This window comes from Akebia trifoliata, chromosome 7 (assembly GCF_017979445.1).
Source record: "Akebia trifoliata isolate Shusen 1 chromosome 7, ASM1797944v1, whole genome shotgun sequence".
NCBI lineage: Eukaryota > Viridiplantae > Streptophyta > Magnoliopsida > Ranunculales > Lardizabalaceae > Akebia > Akebia trifoliata.
In genome coordinates this window covers 31,525,459-31,552,110 of record NC_141381.1, presented here as the reverse complement: position 1 = coordinate 31,552,110, position 26,652 = coordinate 31,525,459, and the positions used below count along the sequence as shown (strand labels likewise).

Sequence of the window (26,652 nt, the reverse complement as noted above, 5' to 3'; positions counted from 1 at the left end):
TAATAACTTTATGTGCAATAAATTTATGTGTAATGATTTTCTAACGTCCTCCTCTAACATACGCCCCCATCATATAACCGAAGATCAATTGCCTCAAGATACACATGACCTCAAATCTTTTCTTGGGTATCTCAAGGCAAATGATCCAAGGTTCTGTGATGGGAGTGTATCCGGATCCTATGCACCCAAGGTGAAAGATTGAAACCCTCCTCCTACACCTCAATACATACCATGTAAGCCAAATTATAAGGGATTGATGTCGAACATGTCATGTATTGAGGTGTGAGAGGAGGGTTTCAATCCTCATTCCTTCCCCCTCAGGGGCGGATTTACAGTGGGGGCTATGGGGGCACTTGCTCCCACAAGAATTTTCAATGTCTACGAATTAGTGAGCTATTGTGACAGATTTTAGCGGTGGATAAAAAAATTTGCCACTATTACCCCTACAAAAAAAACAAAAAAAAATCTACTTTTAATTGCCCTCACAACTATATTTTTTTTCATTCTTAGTTGTCCCCACAAAAAAATTTATAATTGTGACTGCCCCCACATTGGCAAAATCCTCGCTCCGCCCCCTATCCACCCCATGATTTTTAAATTCGTACGAGACTGAAACATATTGCCAGAGTTAACTTGGTATCAGAGTTGAACGAGACCAACTCACAAAGTATTTTAAGACGACCGCGTATCGTGATATAAGCGAGTCATCTTGGATGATATTTTCCAATATATTGGGCAATACAAACGAGACAGTGCAGAAAATAATTAACTCAAGAGTTAAACAGGACGTATTGGACAAGATTTTCAAAATTTCGTCAGAATTAACCGAGACAAACGAGTTAAAGTCTTAACCCTCTATTCTTTCACCTTCAAATCATTTTTTTTAATTATATATTTTTTGGGGTTCATTTTTTAATAGGAATCATTTATGAATTTTTTTTAGAATTTTTCAAAATTTTTAAATGATTAAAAAGTATTGTCTCAATGTCAAACGAGACGAGACGTAGCGTCTGAGTCAACTCGATATCGGAGCTGAACAAGACGTGATACCGAGTTTAAAAACCATGATCCACCCTACGTGTATATGATCTGAAGTCATTTATTTAATCGTATATCTTTCTATAAATATTACAAAATAAAGTTTTTTTGCCTCATACAGAATTAGAAAAATGGTTAATGAGATAGAAAAATATGAGAGATATTAATTACAACATACACCTAAGTTCCATATTCCAAATCTTGTACCCCACAGTGGGGCCCACTAAGTTGCCACTCAGGACCAATTAATTTGTGGGCCAGCTATTAAATGATGCATAGTGGAGAGACATTAAATTGAGGAAGATATCTCACATACAAGTGGTTGGAATTTATACTCAACTCACTCTGATTTTCTGATTTACTTCTCATCAAATACGTTCTAACCGTTCAGAATTTCCTGATTGGAAATAAGTAGACTACATGTACATTGTAGATGGTAGGGTCTACCGAAGATGATTGAACCCAAATACACCATATAAAAAAAAAATGATGAATGAATTATATGTTGTACTTAAGGAAAGTGTACATGGTACTTTAAAACCATTAAGAACAACCTTGTACCACATATACCAACCCAATGATCAATCCTCCACCCAATTGATCCTATCTGCCTCATCAATATGAATGATTTTTAATGGACCAACTATTAAGGAAATATATCAATCAGAAGATTTTCAATCGTGATCAACGAATGAGACACCCTAAATATTTCGAGATAATTCAAGCTATTTTGATTATGGCCTTGACCCAAATCTTTTGATGTTTAGGTTTGGTAAGTAATCAATGCGCCTTCTAAAACTTCTACTAAACTCATCAAGTTGAGGTAAAAAATTTCAAAATGGTCAATTATTAACAACCTATTACACTTCAATCCAAACTATTGTAGCTTTCCTTGGAGTCCGACCACCTAACGCACTTCGGCCCCATGAATAGAAACACACGATGGGGGAGTTGTATTTGAAGAATTAAATGTGGGTAAGAGGGGAAATTCTAAACTGATATTGCTGAAGTGACCTCAAGATTGTACTTCACATCGTAATTTCCTAATGTGGAAGTGTAAAGGAATTGTAGGTGTTTTTCGTATAGATATGAGTAGAAAACATCTACGATTTCCAAATCATGAAAGTATTATGTGAGGTACGATCTTGAGGTTGCTCCTGCTCGACTCATTCTAAAAGTATACACACACAAAAATACATCATCTCATCCATGATTTTAAAAATCATTAAACTTAGACGACCCATCTGAGTAGTAATGTCATGCATCGTTCGTGAAAATAGAACAATACCCCATGATTGAGATCCCCTTTTCTTTGTTAGTTCATCTTTTTTATTCACACAACTATGGAAAGAGAAAGTGTAGAGAAATTGACCTAAAATCAAATACAGAAACAAAATAAAATAAGATGCAATCACTCACAAAACATATTTTTGAATCATGACGAATGCATGTAGTCTGGATGAGCATGATAAGAGCAAAAAGCCATAAATCATTTTCTTCGAGATACACAAGAAAAAGATGTGCGGTTCTGTGCTCTTGTCACGTCAATCGTGTACTTAACCGCTTGCATTCATCGTTATTTTATATTTTTACATGATTCTCTTAAGATTGAGGTAATTCCATGGATCATACCAATTCTACTGTAAACACTAGTCCCCATCGACCAACCAGTATCGTCGGGTTCGAGAAACCTTAACAAAAGGGACATTGAAATTGAAAACTATTAAATCATGACCTTTCAATTAGTGGGCCCACTACTAATCAAAATCAGCTATATGGAACGACCGCCTCCATAGAGAGAGAAAAAGAATTAGTCTCACAAGGAATAATGAGTTGCGTTAAATTTCAACAATTCTCGCGTCTTTAAAACGGGCACAGAATAAATAGAAGAGACTGAGACTTCACAACTGATTGTGTCTTCTTTTTTCACTGTTATAATACATCTTCAGAAAATACATAAAAAAAAGCTTCAGTTTTCTAAGCAATCCGAAACATCATCAAGTCCTCTTAAGTCGCTCACAGGTTCTTTTCTTCCCCTTAAAATTTCTTAATCCCAATCCTTATTTTCGCTAATTAGGTCAGATTTCTACCTCTTTTAACCGAAATTTTCCATATAATCTCGTGTTCTTCTTCTAAAAATCCCTTTTTTACAGGTACGAAGTCCATTCTTTCTTTGAAAAATTCAATGGAGAAATGAGAAGGTTCATTAACTTACTCATGTAGTAGTCCTTTAATCTTTGCTTCAAATTGCAAAAAACATAGATGTTTGGATTGAATTTATGGGAAACCAAAAGAGATTTGTGTTTGATTTGGTTAACAGATCCTCTGTTAATGAGTTCTTCTGCAAGAAAATGGTTCTTTTTGTTTGTTCTTTCTGGTTTTCTTTCAGAACCTACATGTTTCATCTCTTCAGGTTTATAACGAGATATCTTTTCAGGTAATAAGAATTTTTTGATGGGTTTTTGATCAATTTTTAAATTCTCATAAGTTTAAACTTCAATTGGTATTTTTTTTTTTTTTTTTGACTTTTCTTTTTATCTAACAAGTTTGATTTTTTGTCACAGATTTCAAATTGATGAAACTTCTCAAAAGGAAAATTTTAATTTCCCTGTTCTTCCTCAAGAAGAAAATCAAATTATTTCGAATCTTTTTGAGACAGAACCTGAATATGAACCTCAACCTGAAGTTATCGATTTTGAGGATTCAGAATATGATGGGTTCGGCGAAAAAGATACGCCAAAGTTCAGTTTCAAGTTTCAATTTCAGACTCAAGAAGACATCAGAAGAATCAGTGAAGAATCTGATGATTCTGTTAGCCCGAAAAAGGCCTTGGAAACCAATATCAGTAAGTATCAGTTCTTGCCCATGAAGAATTTCAGAGGTTTCATGGAAGAACCAGAAATTTTGAGCCTTAGTGTCAAAGAATTATATGTGGATTCGAACGAAGATTCTCCCGATAATAAGGAGATAATTGAAAATCAGTTCTTGCCAAAGGAAGAATTTTTCCAGTACAATTCAGAGGCAGAACTGAATGATTCATGCAGTGGAGATGATTCAGAGAAACCAGAATCTGTAATTTTGACAAGAATTGAGCTCTCTGAGAAGGATCAACCAGTTGGTTTGGAGAGTAATTCGGTTGGTAAGGCAGAAACCTCTGATCAAGTTCAGTCTTTATTCGAAAAAGAATTAGATGGTTTTGATTCGGAGCCCGAATCAATTAGTTTTGGTGATAGGTTCTCTTTTATGAGTAATATGTTAGATTCAAGCAGCGATGAGTTTTCATCCGATAGAGATTTTGATGGAGGATTTGAATCTGAAACCATGATTGAATTCGATGAAGAGAAGATAGAATCATTAGAGAACATTCAGAATTCTGAAGAACCCAATTTGCAGAATTCAAGTGCTTTGGAAACAAAAGTTCCAGCTGAGAGAGAATTGGAAGATTTGGGTGGAAAAGTTGTAGAACTAGTGGATGATTCAGAGAAATCTGAAGAACCCAATTTTCAAAATTCATGGTCATTGGATTCGGATGATTCAAATGAATTGGAAACTCAATGGGAGCACCAGGATTTGATAGAGCAACTAAAGATGGAATTGAAGAAGGTTAGAGCGACCGGACTCCCAACCATCTTAGAAGAGCATGAGTCCCCAAAGATGTCCGAAGATTTGAGGCCATGGAAGATTGAAGAGAAGTTCTTACACGAAGATCGAATGGACGAGCTTCATAAATTTTACAAGAGCTACAGAGAAAGAATGAGGAAATTTGATATCTTGAATTATCAGAAGATGTATGCCATGGGTAAGTTACTCTCGCTTTCTTCTCTTTTCTTTATTTTTTCCCCCATTTTTAATATGTTATTAGAAGTATCAACCATTTCTATATATGATTAGCTCATATTCTCACTAATTTGATACCATAAACATGTACCCATCAATTTGGTTCAAGTTAGGAAAGATGTCCCACAATAAGTTCATAGATTAGATTTATAGAATTATAGAATAATTGTGATTATTGGATGTTGGCCACATTGAAAAGGCGTGACTCGATAATAAAATGGCTCATGAGGTATAGTTTATTCAATTGATATTGAATATTTCTATACTTTTGACAGCCAAATGTTCTAGAAGAGAAGACTAGTCTGCTTTGATCAATCGAGATTTTTGTTCAACAGAAACTTGTTAAATAACCATGGTATGAAGTAATTATTGACCAACTTAAAACGATAGGCCTGTTTGGATTTACTGCAAAGAGAATGTTTTATTTACATTAAAAAAGTATAAACAAGAAGCCAAACAGCCCAAAAAATTGGTTTTTTGCAGGGGCATCGAAACAGTACCTATGTTTCATCCTCTCTCAAGAATACTGTATAGGGCTTTAGAATCGTCTTTTTGGGTGAAGAAAATAAATTTTTGAAAGCTTTTTCATTCCAAAACCTGTAGTTTTTTTTTTCTCTTGAAAAATGGCTTTCCAACCTTTCCCCCAAAACTTTTCTTAGAATACTTTTGGCGTACAAGCTTCTTTGTTTGCCTACCCAAAAAAAATTTATCTTTTTTATATAATTTTATTCAAATCCTCCCAATCTTGAGAATATCCTTTGTTATTTGATGATCTTTAGTTTTTGCCTCCCTTCTAGCTTAAAACATTCAATTTCGTTGGTTATAAAGAGCGTTCATCCATTAATATATAAATTTTTTGGGTTCAAACAGGCTTTCTTCAGCTAAAGGACCCCCTTCAATCAATTTCAATCCGAAAATCTTCAACTCCAACGCTCACATCAATACTCTCGCATAATTTCCGTGCAACTAAACGTACAAGACCTGAAGCAGATTCATCGGTAAAGTTCATTTTAGAGCTACAGAATGACTTAGAAATGGTGTATGTCGGGCAAGTGTGTCTGTCCTGGGAATTCCTCCATTGGCAATATGGAAAGGCTCGAGAGCTGTTAGGATCTGACCCATATGAGACCCGTCAATACAATCAAGTTGCCGCAGAATTCCAACAATTTCAAGTACTCATGCAAAGATTCATAGAGAATGAACTCTTTCAAGGACCCCGGGTTCAAAACTACGTCAAGAGTCGATGTGTTCTTAGAAATCTTCTTCAAGTTCCAGTTATAAAAGGTAAATGAAATTTTTTGAAAAATTAAGATAAAAATCATATGTTATTTTAGTGACGAAAAGCTATACTAACTAAAGGTAACTGCCTTGTAACGCAGAGGACCCAAAAGATAAAGAAGGAAGAAGAAGAAGAAAAGATGCAATTACGTGTTCAATGGTGTTACAAATCATTGAAGAATCAATGCGAATCTTTTGGGAATTTCTTCGTGCCGACAAGGAAGATGGTAAGAAACCTCAAGTTGTACTCCATGATCCTGCAGATTCAAAGCTTTTGATGGATGTCCAAACAAATCTTCTAAAGGTTTGCTTTCCAATTTCCTCTTTTTTCAATCTTTTAATAAACAAACATTTTAGTGCCCTTTTTATTTTATTTTATTTTAACTTTGCTTTCTCTTATAATGCAGAAGGAGAAAAAACTTAAAGAGGTTTTGAGATGTGGAAACTGCATAGTGAAAAGGTTCCAAAAGCGTCACGAACAACGACCACATCAACTCATTTTCTTCTCACAGGTCGACTTGAAATTAGTGTCGAGGGTGTTAAATATGTCGAGATTAACAACTGATCAACTAGTGTGGTGTAGTAGGAAATTAGACAAGATTAACTTTGTAGATAGGAAGATTCAATTGGAAACCTCATTTTTGCTGTTTCCATGTTGAAATCGCTACCTATCTTCCTTGTTATATATAATTTTGATCTTTAATTAGATCCATGTTCTTGTAAAAGAAAAATGATCTAGAAATTACTCTCTATTTAAATTTTATATATGAATAGTATTTTTAGACTCATCTGTTACCAATTAATGACTAATCATTTTTTTTCTGCTAATTCATGGGGTTTGGGTTTTTGCCATTGTGGTTCTGGCATGTGTTCCAATGTTTTTTTTACACCCATCAGAGCACCCACTAACATAGAAAGACAACCAATTTAAGCTGATATGTATCTATCACATAGATCATAATTTATATTAATATTAATATATATATTTAAGATGGGTAATGAGATGCACTGTAGAAATGATGGATTGCATTGTATACACATCACTACAATGCACCCAACATTTTCTTTTCTTTTATCATCCTTGATTTTCTATCATCATCTTAGCCAAACCACTTTTTACAAAAGAATGGTGACAAAGAAAACATTTTCTTGAAAAAAAAATGAATTTCATTGGAAAATGTGTGACGTGTGATTGCATCTAAGAAAATGTAAAAAATGAGACTTGTCTTTTAATTTTGGTTTGGAGAAATTGTAAGAGAATAAGGTTTTGTTTGTTATAGATTCAAACTTCTACTTTTGGATTTTGTGTCTAGAAGAAATAGAAGTTCAAAATCTAAGAAGTTGCATTCAGGAAAATCTTGTTTATTATAAAAGATAACGAAAAAATAGTAGTGAAAAATCAAATTGATTATGTTGTTTGATCAATGAGTTAAGAAAATTGAGGGGTGAAATGATAATATCACCCCATATGTTTTTCGATGTCGATTTCTTATAGTGGCTCTCATGCAACTACAAGACTTCTCAAAAACACAATTTTGGATTTTTCGCAAAAGTTGTTGAAGCAAAAGCCATCACCAAGAATATTTTTTGATCCTCAGATTGAAGAATATTTTCTAACATCAACTAAGAACAACTCCGTGATGCTTTTGGTTATTAGGGTTGATACCATGTGCAATACAAAATGGAAATGATGTTATACATTTAGTGGTCATTCGGTATTCATTTTCATAATTGATTATGTATAATCAACCATAGGCCTCATGATCAATTATGATGGTATTTTAGGGTGTTTGGTGATGCATTTTAATTAATTGTTTGATAATCATAAACTGAAAAAAACCTATTATTTCATAACAACAAAATGTTTACATATTCATGAAAAATAATTTCTCTTATATAAGTTTTGAAATCATAAACGATAACTTAAGTTTCAATGTAGAATATGGGATCTGATAACGATCTAATGTGATATTGTATGGGACAGTTATAGATCAATCATGTTCCAACCAATGGTTTGTGAGTTCGATACCCAGTATGAGTATTAATTTCTCAGGGGTCACCCATGAGGGTGCACCCTTACTTACTTGGTGAGTGTGATGTGCGGGTGTTGCATGTGTCCCATGACTAATCCTTGGACAAGACCATGATCTATGAGTTGGACAAAATCCCATATACAGGCCCGATTCGCTCTCTACAGGAATACTCAATTATATAAAAAAATAAAAATAACCCAATCTAATCAACAATCATATTACAATCAAATTTATTCTACTCACATCATGGATCTATTCAAATTCGAATCCAAAATTTGATATTTGATAAAGATTCAATTTGATAAGGGACTTCAACCAAATTTGGATTATCATAGGAACCGATTCAGATCCAAAGGATCCAAAAAGTTATCAAATTGGATTCAATTTTGATCCCAAAATGTACTTTATTAGATACAAATCCAATTAGCCTTGACCCAGTAAAGGACTCGATCCAAAAAGTTATTGAATCAGATCCATACTCGATCAAACTCATACCATAATTTAGATCAATTCTAACACATTACCCTTCCCTCTACCCATATGGGTAGTGGAGTCCAAAAATTTCAACTCCAACACAAGACTCATCCTTCACCATTTTTTGCATCTAGTCATTTTTTATATCATAAAAAAGTACTCCCATTTGATTATCCATCCTTTTTAAGAGAGAAAAAATTCAGGTAATTATGTTGAAATTTTTTTTAAATATAAATTGAATTAAAAAATTATTAAATAATCTATGGGATAACATTTATGGGTAACAAGGTTGGAATGCATTTTACATGGCTACCTATAATTCCTACTCACAATACCTAAAAGACTAATTTATGGGTATGAATAATGCTCTTACCAATTACACCCATGTCGATTGTTGAACTGCGGCGGCTCGTTGGTTTGAAAATTGTGTGACGAAGAGCCGCCTATATCTTTCCATTTCTCAGTTAGAAAATTCGGCTAATCTCCACCATCGAAAGGTATGATTAATGACCGTAGGATCTAGGTCATCAAATATCTACTCGGATGAAAGCCTTTTTACACTTTTTTCTTCTTTTAGAAATTAGAATAAGTGATCAAGTCTTTTTATTCTAGACTCTAGAGTTGAAGAGGAGAGAAGAAGAAGAAGAAGAAGATGGTTCAGAGACTTACTTACAGAAAGCGCCATAGCTATGCCACTAAGTCTAACCAGACGAGAGTCGTCAAAACCCCTGGTACGTTCATTTCGATTTTCAGATCTGTAAAAACCTTAAACAAATTCGTGATTTTACTCTTTAATTACATCGTTATTGGTTTAAATTGGTGATTTTTGTTTGATTTGTAACCCTAGAATCTGTTATTTTTTTCTTATTTAAATCATACGATTCTGCTTAGATACTATTCTGAATCATCGATTGATGTGCGTGGTTGATTGTGATTCGGTTGGTTTCTTTATGTTTATAAACATCAACAACAACCATCAATTTTCTGTTTCTCATTTCTTGTTCATGGATTTATATGATTCTCACTGTAATGTATCTCTTAACATGTTAATCTGAATCATCGATGGATGACATGTGTTGATCTTTTTCGTCATTTCTATATTAATTTGTGTTGCAGATCGTCATCTTGTGATCAATCAGTTTCTTTATGTTCATAAGCATTCGTAACCATTTTACTTAATTTAATTTTGCTATTTTGAATCGGAAACTAGGTGGAAAGCTCATCTACCAGAACACCAAGAAGCGAGCCAGTGGCCCTAAATGCCCCGTTACTGGAAAGAGAATCCAAGGGGTATGCTATCGTATATATATCTTACATATATTAATGTGTTAGGTTATCAAGATGAGTTTTCTTTGTTGTGGAGTTTTTCTTTTTAAATTTTAGTAATAATCAAGTTTTAACTAGCCGATAGTGAGTAACATTGGTAGAGATCTTCCGATTTGAGTTATTTGTTCGTCGATCTGTTCGTTCTCAAGGTTGTATTAGGTTGTTAAGAAATTGGTGATGCTTTCCGAGGTTTTAATTGTCAAACACTCATTAGGTAATGTATAACACCACTTGACATACATTTTACCATTTTCGCCACATTTTGGCATTGCAAGTGTTGCTCATGCCTCATCTGTTACCATGATAGTGTCAAATCTCGTCTAAGTTGTCTCAAAGACGAGGTTTGTTCTATTTCTAAGGCATTTTTTAAAATCTTGTCCGAGATGACTCAAATAAATCGGATATCTCGTCCGAGACGACTCGGTCTCGTTCATGGACTAGATAAGATGTCAAAACGAGTTTTAAAACCACAGTTACCATGCCTTCCTTGTATATTTTCAATGTTTTTTTACCACTACTCATTTCTGTCCAATATCCACAGCTTAATGTTTTAGACAGTCTGTCACTAGAAATTGTGGAAAGAAAGATGTTGAATTATATTGGTGGTGGTCCATGAAACCACTTCTTATGGAAAATGCATCTACGTGCAAATATATAATGCATAGGTTTTATATTGATATTCTAGTAAGGTGAAATATATTGCTTTAGTCTCAGGTTTCATTGGATTTCATAGCAGATCTCTTCTGATTAGATGGTTTTATATCTTTTTCCTGTAAATTTGGGCTATCTGAATGAATAGAGATGGACGTAAACTCAGTTGCTATTGAAAAATGGGGATAATTGTTCTTGTAAAAACAGCCACCTAGTGAAATGGACTAGTTTGATTACAAAGAAAGGCTATTGCATTGAGATTCATTATTTAAGGATCTGATTCTGAGCAGGAAGAAGTGACTGGTTAAGGAATCAATCTAGGGCTTTTAAGAGACCGCATACCTATCTCATCCCCCAACCCATAATCCGGAGGAATATAGAGACCTCAAACTTCATTTGCTTAGAGACCGGGTTATGAAAGGGGTAAAGGAAGTAGTTTCGCCATGTTATCCCCAACCTTTAGTTTAAGTCCTTGGTGGTGTGATTTGATTGTTGAACCTTGGTGTCTGTATTTTCTAAAACGCTTATGACCAATGCATTAGATAAACTGGTTTTCTGGATTGGGTATCTTGCATTTGATATTGATTTTGTGATTGCGATATGTGAATTTTCAGACTTTTTAGTGATTATTTGTGCTTTCTTGAGTTCTCTATGGTGCTTCACCATTTGACCATGATCACTCTTATGGTCTCGGTTCTGATTCAATGCTTGCTCTTGCTTCAGATTCCTCACTTGAGACCCACTGAATACAAGAGGTCAAGATTATCTAGGAACCGGAGGACCGTTAATCGTGCTTATGGTGGGGTATTGTCTGGAGGTGCTGTCAGGGAAAGGTGCGTTCTTGTTGTTTTCTATTTAAAATTCCAGCCATTTTTTTATTAATTTTTTTGGGTTCTTGTCATTTAAAGCTTGTGTAGTTGTCTTGGACAAATTGATAGGTGTCTTTTTTTTTTCTTTTTTGGTAGGATCATCCGAGCCTTCTTGGTGGAAGAACAAAAGATTGTGAAGAAGGTGTTGAAGATCCAGAAGTCCAAGGAGAAGCAAGCCTCAAAGAGCTGAAACAAGGGAGGGGCAAAAGCTTTTAAGGGTTATTCTACTCAGACAAAATTTTGAAGTTGAGAGATGATGCATCATGGCAAAAGAATCTCTCATGTGTTTTGTTTAAAAGAATATTTTCTTCATGTTGGACATCAAATCTGTTGCTTGGGTTTTGATTTCTGATTATTTGTCGACACTCAAAATACCATCTTGAATTACTTTTCAATGATATTAGTTCATGCATTAGATATGTCTATATAACTTAAGTTTTAGCTACCTTCTTTCATTTTTAGCATCTTTAGTCAAGATTGGTGGTTGTGGATATTATTATAATGTCCATGAAATCTTGAAGATTTTCTTCACTAATAGATTAGAAAAAATGGGAGACGAGTGAGAGAATGAGGTAAATAGATACATGGAGAGGAGAACTTCTTTTTCCAACCTCTACAACATAGCGGTGGTTGTTTTTTTCCCCATTTTATATCATTTTTCGGTTTCTCATTCTCTCAAATGTTAGAAATGAAGGCGTTCCTCCCAAAAGACAAATGGTTTCTTGTGGAAAATAATTATAAAGAAGTTGCAGTGAAGTAAGATAAGAAACGAATTTCTCAACCTTTAGGAGAGTGTAAATAATTCTTGACACTCTTATTTTATATTAGGAGGCATGGGCAGACGCACGTCTCTCAAGAAGGGGTCGAGAGCAATATGCAAGAGTTTATTTTTAATATTTTCAATTTGCTTTTTCTTTCGTAGTAAGCAATTTTATGAGTTTAGGGATTTCTTCTTTGATGATTTTATGTTTAGATGGAAAAATGTAATTAGGGGGTGATTGATGTATGCATGTTTCTTTTCTCGTTGAGAAGTTTTTGTCTTTGTTTCAATAAATTTTTAATTCATAAAATAAAATTTTGAATTGAATATTTCTATAATTTTGAAAACTAATCAACCACGATTATATGGGCGTTGAATTTCAATTTTCTTAGAATCCAATTGTTGGTGTGGAACAACTTCTACTCTGCCTTCTCTCGTTATAACAGTAAAGTAGATGGAGCCATTAATTGTAACACTGCCTTGAACTGGTTGCATCCTATCACTTGAAAAATCCCAGTTGCACTCCTTCCCTTTTTAACAAAATACGAGAGAGAGAGAGAGAGAGAGAGAGAGAGAGAGAGAGAGATGGGGTGTGTGCGCGCGCGCGTGGTTTTGATTTTCGACCACACCACATTAGCGCAGTGTGTAGGATCTTCGTTAACGTGTGCCCTTGTTAAAGTGCGATAAATGCACTTTGGAAATCGGAATTTGTATCGAAAATGCCCTTTAAAATTTCATTTTTTACCAAAATACCATCAGATGCTTATTTCCAAGGTGAATTTATTGCACTGGTACATGTACCATTAAGGCACACGTTAACAAGACTGTTTTTTTCTTTTTTTTAAAAAGAGAGCTGTTATTGCCACACCTATTCCTATGTAAACACAGTTGGATGACGTTAGTGTTGGGCTTGCATACGGCCCAGTTGGCTAGTCCACGATCCTCTCATTACTACCGTTGCCCAATTTCCCGCCCTTTCAAAAAATGAATTTTCTGTGCTTGTGAATCAAATGAAGTCTCTTCTCCATCAAACCTTCCAAACTAATACTCCAATCTCCTCCTTCAGATTCATATCCTCTCTCACCCTCATCAAAAACCCACAAAGTTTTCAAATCAGACATGAAAATGATCAAACCTCTCTCAACCCATTTTACTTCTTCAATAATCAAGCTAAAACACGGAAACCCACCCTCAAAGAAATCAATAAAATTCATGCCCACGCTATCAAAACAGGCCTTAACCGATCCAATATCTTCGTAGCTAACTCCCTCGCTGATAACTACTGTAAATCAGGTACAATGGGCGATGCCCTCCGCTTGTTTGAAGAAATCTCTCAACCAAACCTTATCTCCTGGAACCTCATGATATCAGGTTACAACCATAATTCTCAATATGAGGAGTCGTGGAGAATTTTCTTCCGGATGCATTCTTCTGGGTTCGATCCCAACCAGTTCACTTATGGAAGTGTTCTTTCGGCTTGTGCTGCCGATCAAGCTATTTGGTATGGTAAGCAGGTTTACTCTCTAGGTCTTAAAAATGGGTTCTTTTCGAATGGATATGTACGGACAGGAATGATAGATTTGTTTGCAAAGAGTTGTTGTTTTGAGGAAGCTTTGAGAGTGTTTCAAGATGTTCGGTGTGAGAATGTGGTTTGTTGGAACGCTATAATTGCTGGGGCTGTTAGAAATAGAGAGAACTTGATTTCTTTAGATATTTTTCGTCAAATGTTATGTAGGTTTTTGATGCCAAATGGTTTTACGTTTCCAAGCATCTTAACTGCTTGTTCTTCACTTGGGGAACTAGAGATGGGTAGAGGGGTTCATGGGTTGGTAATTAAGTGTGGCTTAGAAGAAGATATCTTTGTAGGAACCGCTATTGTGGACTTATATGCCAAATGTGGTGAAATTGATGAAGCTGTAAAAGAATTCTCACAAATGCCAATTCGAAATGTAGTTTCTTGGACTACCATCATCTCTGGTTTCGTCCAGAAGGATGATTCCATTTCTGCCCTCCAACACTACAAAGAAATGAGAGTATTACAAGTGGAAATTAACAAATATACAGTTACAAGTATAGTCACTGCCTGTGCTAAGCCAACAATGGCTAAAGAGGCCAACCAAATTCATTCTTGGATTTTGAAAAGTGGGTTTTCTTTTGATTCCACGGTAAGAGATTCTTTGATCAATATGTACTCAAAAATAGGAGAAATCGGTTTGTCTGAGATGGTATTTGGAGAGATTGAGAATGCAAAGAATGTGGAGACTTGGGCAGTTATGATATCTGGTTTGGCACAGAACCAGTGTTCAAGAAAGACAATTGAATTTTTTCGGAGGATGTCTAGGGAAGGTCTGAGACCCGATAGATTTTGTAGTTCTAGTGTTCTTAGTATTATAGACTCTATACATTTGGGGAGACAGATTCATGGCTACATTTTTAAATCTGGGTTGGTTTTTGACGTTTCTGTTGGGAGCACTCTTTTTACCATGTATTCCAAATGTGGTAGTTTGGACGAAGCTTATGAAGTTTTTGAACAAATCCATGACAAGGACAAAGTTTCATGGACCTCAATGATTGCGGGTTTCGCAGAAAATGGTTTTGCAGATCAGGCTTTTCGGTTATTCCATGAGATGATGTTTGAAGAAATTAGACCTGATCAAACGACCTTATCTTCCGTTCTCGCAGCATGTACTGCTCTTCCATCCTTACAAAAAGGTAAGGAAGTTCATGGGCATGCTCTTCGTGTAGGAGTCGGCAGAGATACTCGTGTTGGTGGTGCACTTGTTACTATGTATTCTAAGTGCGGATCCCTAGTTTCTGCGAGAAGAGTCTTCACATCGATGCCTCAAAAGGATCAGATCTCATGGTCCTCCTTGGTTTCACGGTATGCCCAAAATGGGTTTATTGAAGATTCTCTTTTGATGTTTCATGAGATGTTGGTTGATGGTTTGGAATTAGACTCATTCACAGTTTCTTCACTTCTTGGCATGGCTGCGACTTTGACCCAATCAGCTTTGGGTAAGCAATTACACTCAATTGTCGTGAAAACAGGGTTAGGTTCACACCTTTCAGTAGGAAGTTCACTTGTTACAATGTACTCGAAGTGCGGGAACATTGATGAATCCTATGAAGTGTTTAATCAAATTGAAGAACCGGACTTGTTCACATGGACATCAATAATTGTAGGCTATGCGCAACATGGAAAAGGTGTAGAGGCTCTAAGACTCTATGAGCTCATGAAAGAAAAAGGAATGAAACCTGATTCAGTGACTTTTGTTGGGGTTTTATCCGCTTGTAGTCATAATGGTTTGGTGAAAGAAGGCTATTTCCATCTGAATTCAATGACAAAAGACTATGGAATCAAACCCGGTCCCCGTCACTACGCATGTATGGTCGATCTACTTGGCCGGTCCGGGAGGTTGAAAGAAGCTGAAAATTTTATCAATAATATGCCTATTGAACCTGATGCTATGGTATGGGGGATTCTTCTTGCTGCGTGCAAAGTACATGATGATGTTGAGCTTGGGAGATTGGCAGCGAAAAGGGTTCTTGAATTGGAGCCTTGTGATGCTGGAGCTTATGTTTCTCTTTCAAACATCTTTGCTAATGTGGGGGATTGGGAAGAAGTCTTGAATATCAGAAATCTGATGAAGGGTGCTGGGGTGAAGAAAGAACCAGGGTGGAGTTCTGTGTGAATATATAATGAGAGGTTCTATTGCCAAAGCAACTTTTACTAAGACCACCCCAAGATGTGTGATAATTCTTTGGTAATTTAGGGTTTAGACCAATAGCTCAGTTGGTTTGACAAATTGCAAAACAACTTTGAGGTTGTGGATTCAAGTACAGCTTACTGATAATTAAAAAAAATCATATGAATTGGGGTTTTCTGGTTATCAACTTAAGTGGAAAGGAGTTTTAGCCTTTTTTGTATGATTACAAACATTTTAGTGGCTCACACTGTACAATTTATTTATTTTTCCGGAGTCGCAACTTGCATTACTGTTGTTTTGGTTGCATCTCTGTTCAGTCCACCTGTAAAAGGTTCCAAGGATCCTTCCAAAACCTTGATTTTCACCTTATTAACAAAATAATAATTAAAGAACATTTATGTTCTGATTTTTTGGTTGATCATGCTAGTTAGTGTATGTTCTTATGTGTAATTTTGGGTTCAAGTTGTTGGATTTGCTTAGAGACCTTCAAGACATGGCTTAGTTTCAAACTTTTAAAACTTAACTTATAATTATATTGCATTTTAATCATAAACGAGCTTAGAGAGCCAGGAAAAGACCTAATCCATACAGCCAAACTTGTATAGTTGGAATAAATAAAGATTGTACAGTAATACTGTAAACAGTATATGTTTCACAATTGATCTTGCCCCCCCCCCCCCTAGCTAAAAGACAAGTTCTACTTTATATATCAAATGAATCAAGTGTAAGACTTGTTCGCGGAATAATTTGGGGACATGTCGCTAGGATATGGAGGAGAATCCCATGGTAAACTTGGCTTACCTATGTCAGGCATATCCGGAGGCAGATTGAAGGGAAACCCAACTGATCGAAAGGTTCCCCATTGGTTGTTTATGTGAGATATGTTTGAGTTCTTCCTCAAGCATGTCTCTTCTTCCCCATTACCCACGTTCCCCTGCATCATAGAGAAACTGTTGCATTGCTGTTGTGCCAGACTGAAATCTATACTCTCGGAAACCTTACCGATGTCCCCAAGTAAGGCCGGGGACAGATTTACAATCAAGGAAGCAACGTCGACTGTACACTTAGCAGGTCCTGACACGTCGAATGGTGAGAACATGAAGTTGGCTGGAAGGTCTCCATTTGGAACGAAAGGCATAGATGGCTTACAGTCCATTGGATTAACAAGAGAAAAACTAGCATTAGAGGAATTTTGGAAATCATTATTACAGCATAACTCGATGGCTGATCTGGCTTCGGTAGTGCAAGAGTTGTTTTCTGAGCTGAATGGAGTGAACTGTGTCCCATGAGTCAGAATGTCGGGTCTAGAGGTTTCGGGTAATGGGGAGACCCAAGAGTGAGAGAGATCTCTATGTGCCATGGAGTACGTTTTCTTGAAGATCCTACAAATAGCCCATGAATCCTGTGGGGCCAAAGGAGGAAAATTGATTGGTTAATTCATATATGTGTCATCTAAATCGAAGTCGAGCGTAAGAAAATTGAAGTCTAAGTAACTACTTACATTGGGTGGGAGGTTTTTATCTATGGGTCTCTTCAATGGGGCCGAATTGGTGAGTGAAGGCAGCCTAAACTCGTGCATCATCCAATCAGTTTTCGTCCCTTTGGCTGCTCTCCCTTTGTAGAACACAAGGGACTTCTTCAGACCGATACACTTGGTACTTTCAGAGGAGTAGATGGGACGATCAGTTCCGGTGGCTTTCCAGAACCCAGCTTTGGTGACTCTGTTAGGCCTCACACTGTTCCTATACTTCCGATCCCTTGGGCAGTAGAAATACCATTCTTTCTCCCCCATAGTCGCCAACTCTTCTTGGAAAAATGAGGGAAAAAATTAACTTGACAAGTTCAAAACTAAGTAACGAGGAAACACAAAACAAAAAATAGTAGAAAACTTGATTTTTTGATTCGGTTAAAAGGGTTGAAAGTTTACGAGCTGTCCTCAAAAGATTAAAATTATTATATTTTTTCTATATTTCATGAAGCACACAATAATCAGATATATTTATATTGATATTGTGCTCAAAATTTGTATGTTTATGGACAATAAAATCCTCCCAACATGGATGAACTTCTGCAAAATTAGCAACTTCACTAAATTAATGATCAAAAGCAACCCAAGAGAGGGATCCCATGAAACTTCTTTTCTTACTTCTTCAACTTTCTTGGCAGATTAAACAAACCATAAAAGCTGTTTATCAAAGAAAGAGAGGAAGCTCAAAACTCTAGAATGGTTTCTTATCCAACTAAAGAACTCAAAGTCATGTAGTAAAGTTGAATCAACATACTTGGAAGATCCCATGGATCATATTTGTAGATATCGACTTGTTTAATAAGCTCGATAGGAAGAGACCGATGTTGAATCTTCATCTTCAAATAGAACCCGACAAGTTCCTCATCGGTCGGATGAAATCGGAACCCAGGCATAATAACTTCATCTACCTTATCATAATCATTATTCTCATCCATAGCTCTTTCTCCTTCTATGTCCCTTCTAACTTCAAAATTGTTCTAAGAAACTGAGGGAAAGAAATAGAACAAGTCTAAGAGCTAAGTCTGAAAAGCCAAAAACCAATCTAGACTTCTTCAATAAAACAAGAATATATGGAAATTAAAACATGACCCATAAACAAAGACTTTGAAAATTATTATCTGATAGTAGAACAGTTTGTGCTTTGAAGCAAACCCATCACATGAACTTCAAGAGATGATCTCAAAAGACCAGTTTATAGTCCAATTCAATTAGTTCAAAGCCATTATATGCCGAAGCTTCAGCCGCTCTTTCGGGTGATTTTAATGGAGAGGGAAGCTTAAGCCAAACTCTTTAAGAACAACTACCAAGAAATCCAAGTCAAAGGAATGGATTTTTAATGGAGACTCTTACTTCTTGCTTAAAACCAAAGTGAAGGATCTCAAGAAGATTATAAAAATCAGAAGTTTGGGGGGATTTTTCACATCTAATTGTTTTCATACTTTTGAATCTTATCTCATGAAATTTCTCTTCTATTCTATCCTCTTCAAATCAAGACAAAGCAAGCTTCCAATGTAACAGTTTTTTTAATAGTCTTTGTTGAATTGTTTTATGTATTAAAGTTGTGGTGAACCAACTTCCAATACAAAAGCTATAATTTATATTCAAATCCCAAATACTCTCTTAAAATTCCTCTTAAGCCCCTTTAATCTTAGGTCAGATATATTTGATTGTATTTTAATTTTTTTTTAATGATCTCAGGATCCAAAAAATCCCATTTCTATTCTTTCTCAGAGCTTCTATTCTTCATTCTCCCAATAAGATAGATGCATCTGACCTGTCAGATATAGATACCTTGGAATCCTAGTATAACAAGGTAGGACCCACTTACCTTACATAAGCAGAAAGTAAAACAACCATCTGACCTCACCCCTTTGGGAGCACCCACAACTTGTTTTCGAGGGCACTTGTGTAAATAATTTGACTTTTGAAGATACTTTGCTGAGGGAAGATGATGGTCACCTCTAGGAAAATGACCATATTGCCCTCCAACTGTTTGGTTCTTTGCAAAGGTTGTTGTTTGTCGATAACCTTGGACCAATCAATCAAATATTGATTAATACGTAATCGATTGAACACTACTTGAAAATAGCTCTTCCACCCAAAAATAAAATGTTCCAAATGTTTTTGAAAATTCTTACTCCCATTGAACCATTTGTATCTATATGCATCATGATCCTGATTCATGGATCTCTCAATTCAAGAAATAAGATGATCGAACTATTTCTTCTGACTCTTTTTTCAAATTCTATAAATGTTGGTCGATCGTATATTTCATTATAACTCTATGATTCAAAGTATCATTTTGTATTTGATCCCTTTGAATTTCATATTCGAAGTTGCGATCATATCTATTCATTAAAAAGAACTGTAATAGTCTTGAAATCTTAAAAAGACCCCATTTCAAATAATTTTTTATTTATTTATAGTAAATATAGGTTAGGTTAATGTTTGTCTATGAATAATGATTATTTTTCCTTGTATTTTTCATTTTGTTGCTTTATAATCTCAAACTAGGATTGTTAATGGATCGGATCAGACCCAAAATCTAATAGATTTCAGTCGATATATTTGAATATGGATAAAGGATTTGGATTTTAATAAGGATCCAATTTAATAAACTTGGATTGGCTCTGAATCAAATATGTACTGATTCAATAAGGTCCTGATCCAATAAAATATGAGAAATTATGTTATATATTTTATTTAAATATATAAAATTTATCTATATTTTATATATAAAATCGAATTTGGATCCCAATATTAAGATTCGATTGACCTTGATCCGTTCGAACCCCATGTTAACTCATGTTAGAAGTTGAGGCTAAAAATTTAAAATCACCCCCTTAATCTCAAACCATGACTTCATGTCCTAAATTCTTGATTAAAATCTGTCAAAAAGAAATTATTGAATCAAGTTCTAGATGCAATGTAAAATAACAATTATGACTAGTAGAATTTTCATGGTTTTAGATGAGTGACCTATTCTTGCTTCAAAATTCTATTTGTACAATTAGAATATATTTTATAAACCTTAAGGAAAAGTCTAAGTCCCTGTCAACCATAAAGGGGTAAACTGGGAAACCAAATAAGTTGGACCCACTTTTCATTATTCCTCCCTTTTTTTTCTTTCTTTTTTGGATGGATAAGTACCATTCTCCCTTTTAGAATGATTAGAGGGCTTATTTACTTTTCAGATAGATAAACCTTTTTTAAATATTCCATGTAGAGGAAACATTTCACATTCATAACTCAAGCATCAACAATCCTATTTGTGCTTATAAAATTAAAAAGGAGCCCATTTATTGAAATATATAAAAGGAATAGGGGCATTTTGTAATATAAAAGAATTTATAAGTCAATATCCTTGATTTTGTTACCCAAGTATGGGTTTTCTCATTTTCTTGTTATTGGTATTGTTAAATAAGGTGAACCATTAAAGTCCACATTCCTTTGAAGCCCTTATAATATTTATAATAATTTATATTACTTAAATTTGATAACCATGTCTGCTAGAAGGAGAACAAATGAAGTAGGTCGGTATTAAATGGTGAATTTTTTTGAGTTAAAATACCTAACTTGGAATTCCTGATAATGAAATTCCCCAAATCTAGCCCTTGTTTTAAACTCTTTTTGTCTGTTCTTTCACCTAGGGTTTGCTATTCTTGACTCCAACATAAGTTACAAGAAATTGGTCAAACCTTCAAATCCAAGCTTCCTAACCTCTTTCAATGTGAACATTAACCCCCTCCTAATCATAATGTTTCTTATGTAAAAAGCCCACACTAATCCATAGAAATTGTATATTTATAAGAGTAAGTGATTTTCTTACGTCCCCTCTGACACACACCCCTTGACGTGGCATGGATTAGAACCATATATTTTTCCCTTAAGATACATAATTGTACATCCCTGTGAATATGTGCTATTGTGTATCCTGATGAAAAGAATCTATGATTCTAGCCCATGCCACGTCAAAGGGTGTATGGGGGCATGTGTTAAAGGGGAGCATCAGAAAATTATTATTCTATTTATACTGGTGATTATAATTTTTTTTTTGTTGTTGTTGCTAAAGTAAGTGAGTTAGTAATCGCAAATTAGTAGGTGAAGGCAGGTTTCGAACCCGACATCATTCAAAGCTATAAGACCTATCCACTCGAGGTTCTGACGAGGTCGTGGTATCAACACTCAAAACCTCACCAACTTAGCTATGTTAACACCTTCCTAATAATAATTATGAAAATATAATTTTGTTACGTTATTTTTCAAGATAAATTACCATTTCCCGAGTTGAATATGACAAAATTTCAATTCCAACTAATTGTTCATTTTAATTCTCAAAACGTGAACGACGATATCGCAAGTTTTTCAAAGGGAACCTGCGAGATCGTCACTTTTATAACCAAAGAGATTGTCCCTTAGGAAAAAAAATATCAATGATGTAGCTACTTTATAACTATGAGATAGTCACTTGAAAAACCTGCGACATCGTTGTTCCCGTTTTGGGAATTAAAATGAATGGTGAGCTGGAATTGGGATTTTGTCAAAAGTTGGTTATGTATTGAAAATTCTCTATTTTTCATACAAAAGCACTTTTGTATAATGCAAATTTTACAATTTCTAACAATTATTTATTGTACATATCAGCTTTTATAGAACATATTTTCAAATATTACTTTAGTAAAATTTTCAAAAATAACAGTTAATTGAATGGTGTAGATGTTTTTAATTTTATTTCTCTAAAATATTGTTATAATAGTATTTTGGTAATCAACCAATACTTTTGTCGTTTTGAAAAAAAATTAGGATCGACATTGATTCATCATCAACCAATGTCGTTGTCTTTTAATCGATCGGGTAGACCACATCTTGCATTTTGTGAACGTAACCCTATTCAAACTATTTGTGAAGTCTCCCAAAAGAATTGTACATTTTGTCCATGTTCTTACTCCCTAACTTCCTAGGAAGTTTACTTTAAATTGAAAATTCTAGTTTATTTAAAAGAAATATTATTTTACATCAATTTTTCATATGGGAAAAAAACAAAAATAAATCTGAATGGAGTGACTTTTTGCAATTTTTGATAGTGATAATAAGAATAACTCAATGTGTGAGGTAGGTTCAACCGATACAATATCCATATGGACCCCGTAAATGGAAGTATAAAAATAAGGAGTGAGAACTAGACCATTGACTCTTGTTTAAATTCCATTAAGTAGTCGGACACATCTTTCAATTATTTTATTTCGTATCCACCAAGGGTGGAGGATCGAAACCCTCCTCTCACACCCCAACACATGCCACGTAAGTCATAATTGAAGGAATTAATGCCTAAAATATCTTCTTTTTAAAATTTTCTTGAATTGTGGTTTACGTGGCACATGTTGAGGTGGATTTCAATCCTTTGTTAAGTAGTCAGACACATCTTTCAATTATTTTAGTTCGTATCCACCAAGGGTGGAGGATCGAAACCCTCCTCTCACACCTCAACACATGCCACGTAAGTCATAATTGAAGGAATTAATGCTTAAAATATCTTCTTTTTAAATTTTCCTTGAATTGTGATTTACGTGGCACATGTTGAGGTGGATTTCAATCCTCCACTCTGGGTGAGTACAATCCGAACTTATACATAAGGTGCTCCCCTCCCCCCACCAAACTACCTTATGACTTAATAAGTCGTGTTCATAATTCTTTGTTTACTTTAGGAACGCTTTCACATGTGGGAAACATAAATTTTCTTCCTTTTTATTTTTCACCACATATTATTTAGGATAATCAGACTCTCCCACTTGGCATACTTAATCGACTCCCCTAACATGGGGTGTGCCAGAACCATAGATTTCCTTTCATCGGGATACACAACTGCACATATTTATGGGGATGTGCAGTTATGTATCCCAAGGCATAAATTCTATGGTTCTGGCATACCCTATGTTTGGGGAATCAATTGAATATGCCATGTGGGGGAGTCATATTATCACCACTCTTAGGGTGAATTACCATTTCGTGAGCTGAATTTGATGAATTTACAATTCTTGTTCATTGTTTATTTTAATTATCAAAACATGAGCAGTAACGAATTCGAAGGTTTTAAAGTGACAATTTCACAGGTTTAAAACGACTATTTCGCTAAAAGTTATTTTTAGCAAAATAGTCGTTTTAAACCTGCGAAATTGTCTTTAAAACCTCCGAATTCGTTGTTGTTCACATTTAAGTAATTTAAATGATCAATGAGCCAGAATTGTACATTTGTCAAAGTTGACCATGTTTTCGTGAGTATCTTTACTATTTACTTTAATGGTTTTCACTATGAATTTTCGTAGAAAATAAAACTTTTAAGTGTATGATTAAATATTTTTCCCGACATTTTTTTTTTTTTGCCAAAAGCACTGGTCCATCCTTGGAGAAAAATGTTTTCCCATCGCACTCAAAGAAATGATTTTTCCATCATCTAATGTTATTTTTCCACTATTACATCCAATCTAAGAACTAAAAACCAACTCATAATTTGACATTTTCCTTGACGCAATTGGACGATGGATTTTATTTTTTCATAAGCGTGTTCCCAAGGAAATCATATTTTTTCGAAAATGAAATCTTTGCTATCATACAGACCCTGAATTATTTTGTGGGTAAGCTAAAATCAAACTCATGACTTCATGTGCAAAATGTCAAAATATATAATGCTGTGGGCTCAAATCTATCAATCAATTAAGTCGTCTTCGAGCTTAGTGGATCTTACATGTGGTGCCCATTGATCGGTAGGTTCTATTCTAAAATCGTTACATCTTACGTATAGAATTGGTAGGTCAAGCTATGATCCACCAACCATTAACATTTATATAAATATTTTCATTGATTTCATTATCATTTTACTTAGCCATGACTTATCGTTTGTTTCATGTGAACATAAAACCATTTTAAAATAACTCATGTTTCCAATGAAGGAGTCCACATTAACATCCCTTAAATTATTTTTTATTTTAAATAGTTTCCCTTTTCAATTGTTTGTATTAATATTTTGGGGTCCACAAGTTTCCTAAAAGACCAATACATCATGATTTCCATTTACGTAAACATCTCTTGGGTTTAAATAACTTGTTATTGACGGTAATCTCTTTGAAAGCTACCTTAATTTAATATCTTATTATTTCTATAACCTATAGTTTCCACTCAATTACTTCTATGATAACTTACTATTCAAACCTTATCTTTATTAAGCATATGAGGCCACAGGAGAACTCCAAGTAGCCTTCCCAAGCAAATAATAAACATTTATGAAGATCAATCATGCTTGGCTCTTTATTCTGATTTTAATATCATTAGCTTTATTTTTTATAAGTAATACTAAATTTTTGTTGGGTTTTTTTTTTGCCCTTTTTGTGGATGAGATTGATGAAAGGGTTCAAATCCATGCAGATGGGACCTTGGTTAAATTATTAGATTATTGAAACTAATTAGTAAAAAATTATCAGTTTGATTGTGAAATTTAAGATTCCAAAGGTAGTTGAGGCCCAGAAGAAATGAGAAAGGACAACACACTTTTTTTTGTATTTGGGTGGTCTAGCTAAAGTTTCAGACCCCATTATGTGGGCCCACGGATCCAACCCATGTGAAATGGGGTTGAGGTTGATCAAATATAGTGGATCTCATGTCCTAACAAAGTGTTTTATGCCACGTGTCCGACGTGAATATTGGCCGATGCAAACACGAATGTTAAAATTATTAGGCATTAAGTGATAAATTTAGAATCCAACTCAAAACCAATTCACTATCAGTGATAGAGGCCCAAGAACTTACAAGGAGAGACAAGGCAATGAATGTCTGGAGTAGTATAAGAATCTTTAATATCAACTTATGCAGTTATATTAGATAAAAACTATATATTTGTTTGATAAGTCTTTGATGAAAATAATGATGATAAGATAGAAATAATTCATTTGATAGATCCTATTTTAAAGTATTAAATATTAAAAAGTATTAAACTATCTAAAAAGTTTTGATTCAATCTTTGAGAAGTTTATATAAAGTTGCACCATGGTTTCGAATGTTTCTACCAAATTATGTGAACCAAGAACCTCCTGTTGTAAAGGTCATGCATCCATGTCTTGGGGCCAAAATAGCTTTCCAAATCGGCCAACCTGATGGAACCCTCCTACGTCGGAGAGCGGTGACTAAATATAACTTTAAATCGTTAATTGGCAGATAATAATAGATTAATCTATGAGATATTGCATGGTTATAGTCTTATAAATATAATAATAGAATGAGTCGTGCTACCCTGCCTGCATTGGAACACTACATTCAATGCTGAGTTGACGTGGCAGTGCACAGATAACCATAGATTTATCTTTTTCGAGATACAAGTTAAAAATCAACGGTTGTTCAACCCAGGCAGTCCATCATTTTCCTGATAGAATATAAAAATAAGCAATTATTTTTTTCTACCAATATAATAGACAAGAAAGAAGAACCACATCCGGACATTAACATGGACGTCACCATCCCCCTTAGGCCTTTAACCAAAATTCCATGTTTACACACCACGCTTGAAAAGACCCCACATACCAATCTTTTAGAGAGATCATTTTGGTCTTTGCATGACATGTGAATGCACATGATGTCATGTGTTAGGGAGTCCATTTGTGTCAGACACGTTTTGGGCAGTTATTTTGGATCTTTGTATGAACTTGGTTACCTTTATATTTAGGGAGATTTAGCCATGGCCTCCCACTTTTTTATGAATAATAGAAATAACCCCCTACGTTGTGAAACTGATGACATGCCTCCTAAAACCAGTCTTCTTAATAGACTAACCAAAAAAAAACTTGAAGGTTCCCATCTTCAACTTCTTGTCATAAGCACATGATTTTTCCTCCTAAAACCAGTCTTCTTGGAACTCTTCATCAATATCTATTGATACATTGTTGTAATTTACTCAATCTTATCTTCAACATGGGATTAACCCTTGTCGAAAACTCTAGAGTTTTTAAGCGAAAAATTTCATTGTTTTCTTCTCCCGAAAAATCCTTTTTTTTTCCCCCAAAACCAGATATTTTCAAGCTCTTCAACCAATCTCTTAAAATAACTTTAAGAGTTGTGCTGGGGTGACATTGGGATTTACTACAATTCTCACATTTCTGACCTGGGC

General features: G+C 34.8%; 4 protein-coding genes across 9 annotated transcripts; 3 read left to right on the top strand and 1 right to left on the bottom strand.

The window, feature by feature from the left end:
• The first annotated feature begins 2,895 nt into the window (after positions 1-2,895).
• Positions 2,896-6,941, top strand: LOC147399066 (uncharacterized). 4 transcript variants are annotated; one of them, XM_086448479.1, is made up of 6 exons: positions 2,896-3,060; positions 3,192-3,239; positions 3,603-4,837; positions 5,746-6,159; positions 6,255-6,457; positions 6,561-6,941. In XM_086448479.1, the coding sequence occupies exons 2-6, from the start codon at positions 3,232-3,234 to the stop codon at positions 6,810-6,812; spliced, it is 2,112 nt and encodes a 703-aa protein (XP_086304605.1). In that variant the 5' UTR covers positions 2,896-3,060; positions 3,192-3,231; the 3' UTR covers positions 6,813-6,941. The 4 variants fall into 4 exon arrangements, with proteins under 4 accessions (XP_086304605.1, XP_086304601.1, XP_086304603.1 ...); XM_086448475.1 differs by having other exon boundaries at positions 3,192-3,475; XM_086448477.1 differs by having other exon boundaries at positions 2,896-3,239.
• A 2,305-nt stretch (positions 6,942-9,246) lies between these two features.
• On the top strand, positions 9,247-11,918 carry LOC147399065 (large ribosomal subunit protein eL34). The gene is made up of 4 exons (XM_086448474.1): positions 9,247-9,391; positions 9,871-9,950; positions 11,361-11,470; positions 11,603-11,918. Exons 1-4 carry the CDS (start codon positions 9,313-9,315, stop codon positions 11,694-11,696), a joined length of 363 nt encoding a protein of 120 aa, XP_086304600.1. The 5' UTR covers positions 9,247-9,312; the 3' UTR covers positions 11,697-11,918.
• Positions 11,919-12,905: 987 nt separating this feature from the next.
• Positions 12,906-16,389, top strand: OTP87 (pentatricopeptide (PPR) repeat-containing protein). Its single transcript, XM_086448473.1, has one exon. It carries the CDS (start codon positions 13,277-13,279, stop codon positions 15,956-15,958), a length of 2,682 nt encoding a protein of 893 aa, XP_086304599.1. The 5' UTR covers positions 12,906-13,276; the 3' UTR covers positions 15,959-16,389.
• Positions 16,390-16,624: 235 nt separating this feature from the next.
• On the bottom strand, positions 16,625-19,000 carry LOC147399063 (protein FEZ-like). Of its 3 annotated transcripts, none has more exons than XM_086449033.1 (4): positions 18,591-19,000; positions 18,256-18,486; positions 17,475-17,779; positions 16,625-17,375 (listed from the first exon to the last, which is right to left on the bottom strand). In XM_086449033.1, exons 2-4 carry the CDS (start codon positions 18,434-18,436, stop codon positions 16,692-16,694), a joined length of 1,170 nt encoding a protein of 389 aa, XP_086305159.1. In that variant the 5' UTR covers positions 18,437-18,486; positions 18,591-19,000; the 3' UTR covers positions 16,625-16,691. The 3 variants fall into 3 exon arrangements, with proteins under 3 accessions (XP_086305159.1, XP_086305160.1, XP_086305161.1); XM_086449034.1 differs by having other exon boundaries at positions 18,852-18,997; XM_086449035.1 differs by having other exon boundaries at positions 16,627-17,375; positions 17,475-17,776; positions 18,256-18,998.
• Positions 19,001-26,652: the final 7,652 nt, after the last annotated feature.

Bases quoted from the DNA above. Each gene is read 5' to 3' on its own strand.
- LOC147399066 (XM_086448475.1), top strand. From the start codon at position 3,318: ATGGGAAACCAAAAGAGATTTGTGTTTGATTTGGTTAACAGATCCTCT. The intron at 3,476-3,602 runs GTAATAAGAATT...TTTTTGTCACAG, and splicing joins ATAACGAGATATCTTTTCAG to ATTTCAAATTGATGAAACTT. The intron at 6,458-6,560 runs GTTTGCTTTCCA...CTTATAATGCAG, and splicing joins TCCAAACAAATCTTCTAAAG to AAGGAGAAAAAACTTAAAGA.
- OTP87 (XM_086448473.1), top strand. From the start codon at position 13,277: ATGAAGTCTCTTCTCCATCAAACCTTCCAAACTAATACTCCAATCTCC.
- LOC147399063 (XM_086449033.1), bottom strand. From the start codon at position 18,436: ATGGATGAGAATAATGATTATGATAAGGTAGATGAAGTTATTATGCCT. The intron at 17,780-18,255 runs GTATGTTGATTC...CATTTTTCCAAG, and splicing joins TGATCCATGGGATCTTCCAA to AAGAGTTGGCGACTATGGGG. The intron at 17,376-17,474 runs GTAAGTAGTTAC...TTGGCCCCACAG, and splicing joins ATAAAAACCTCCCACCCAAT to GATTCATGGGCTATTTGTAG.
- LOC147399065 (XM_086448474.1), top strand. From the start codon at position 9,313: ATGGTTCAGAGACTTACTTACAGAAAGCGCCATAGCTATGCCACTAAG. The intron at 9,951-11,360 runs GTATGCTATCGT...CTCTTGCTTCAG, and splicing joins CTGGAAAGAGAATCCAAGGG to ATTCCTCACTTGAGACCCAC. The intron at 11,471-11,602 runs GTGCGTTCTTGT...CTTTTTTGGTAG, and splicing joins GGAGGTGCTGTCAGGGAAAG to GATCATCCGAGCCTTCTTGG.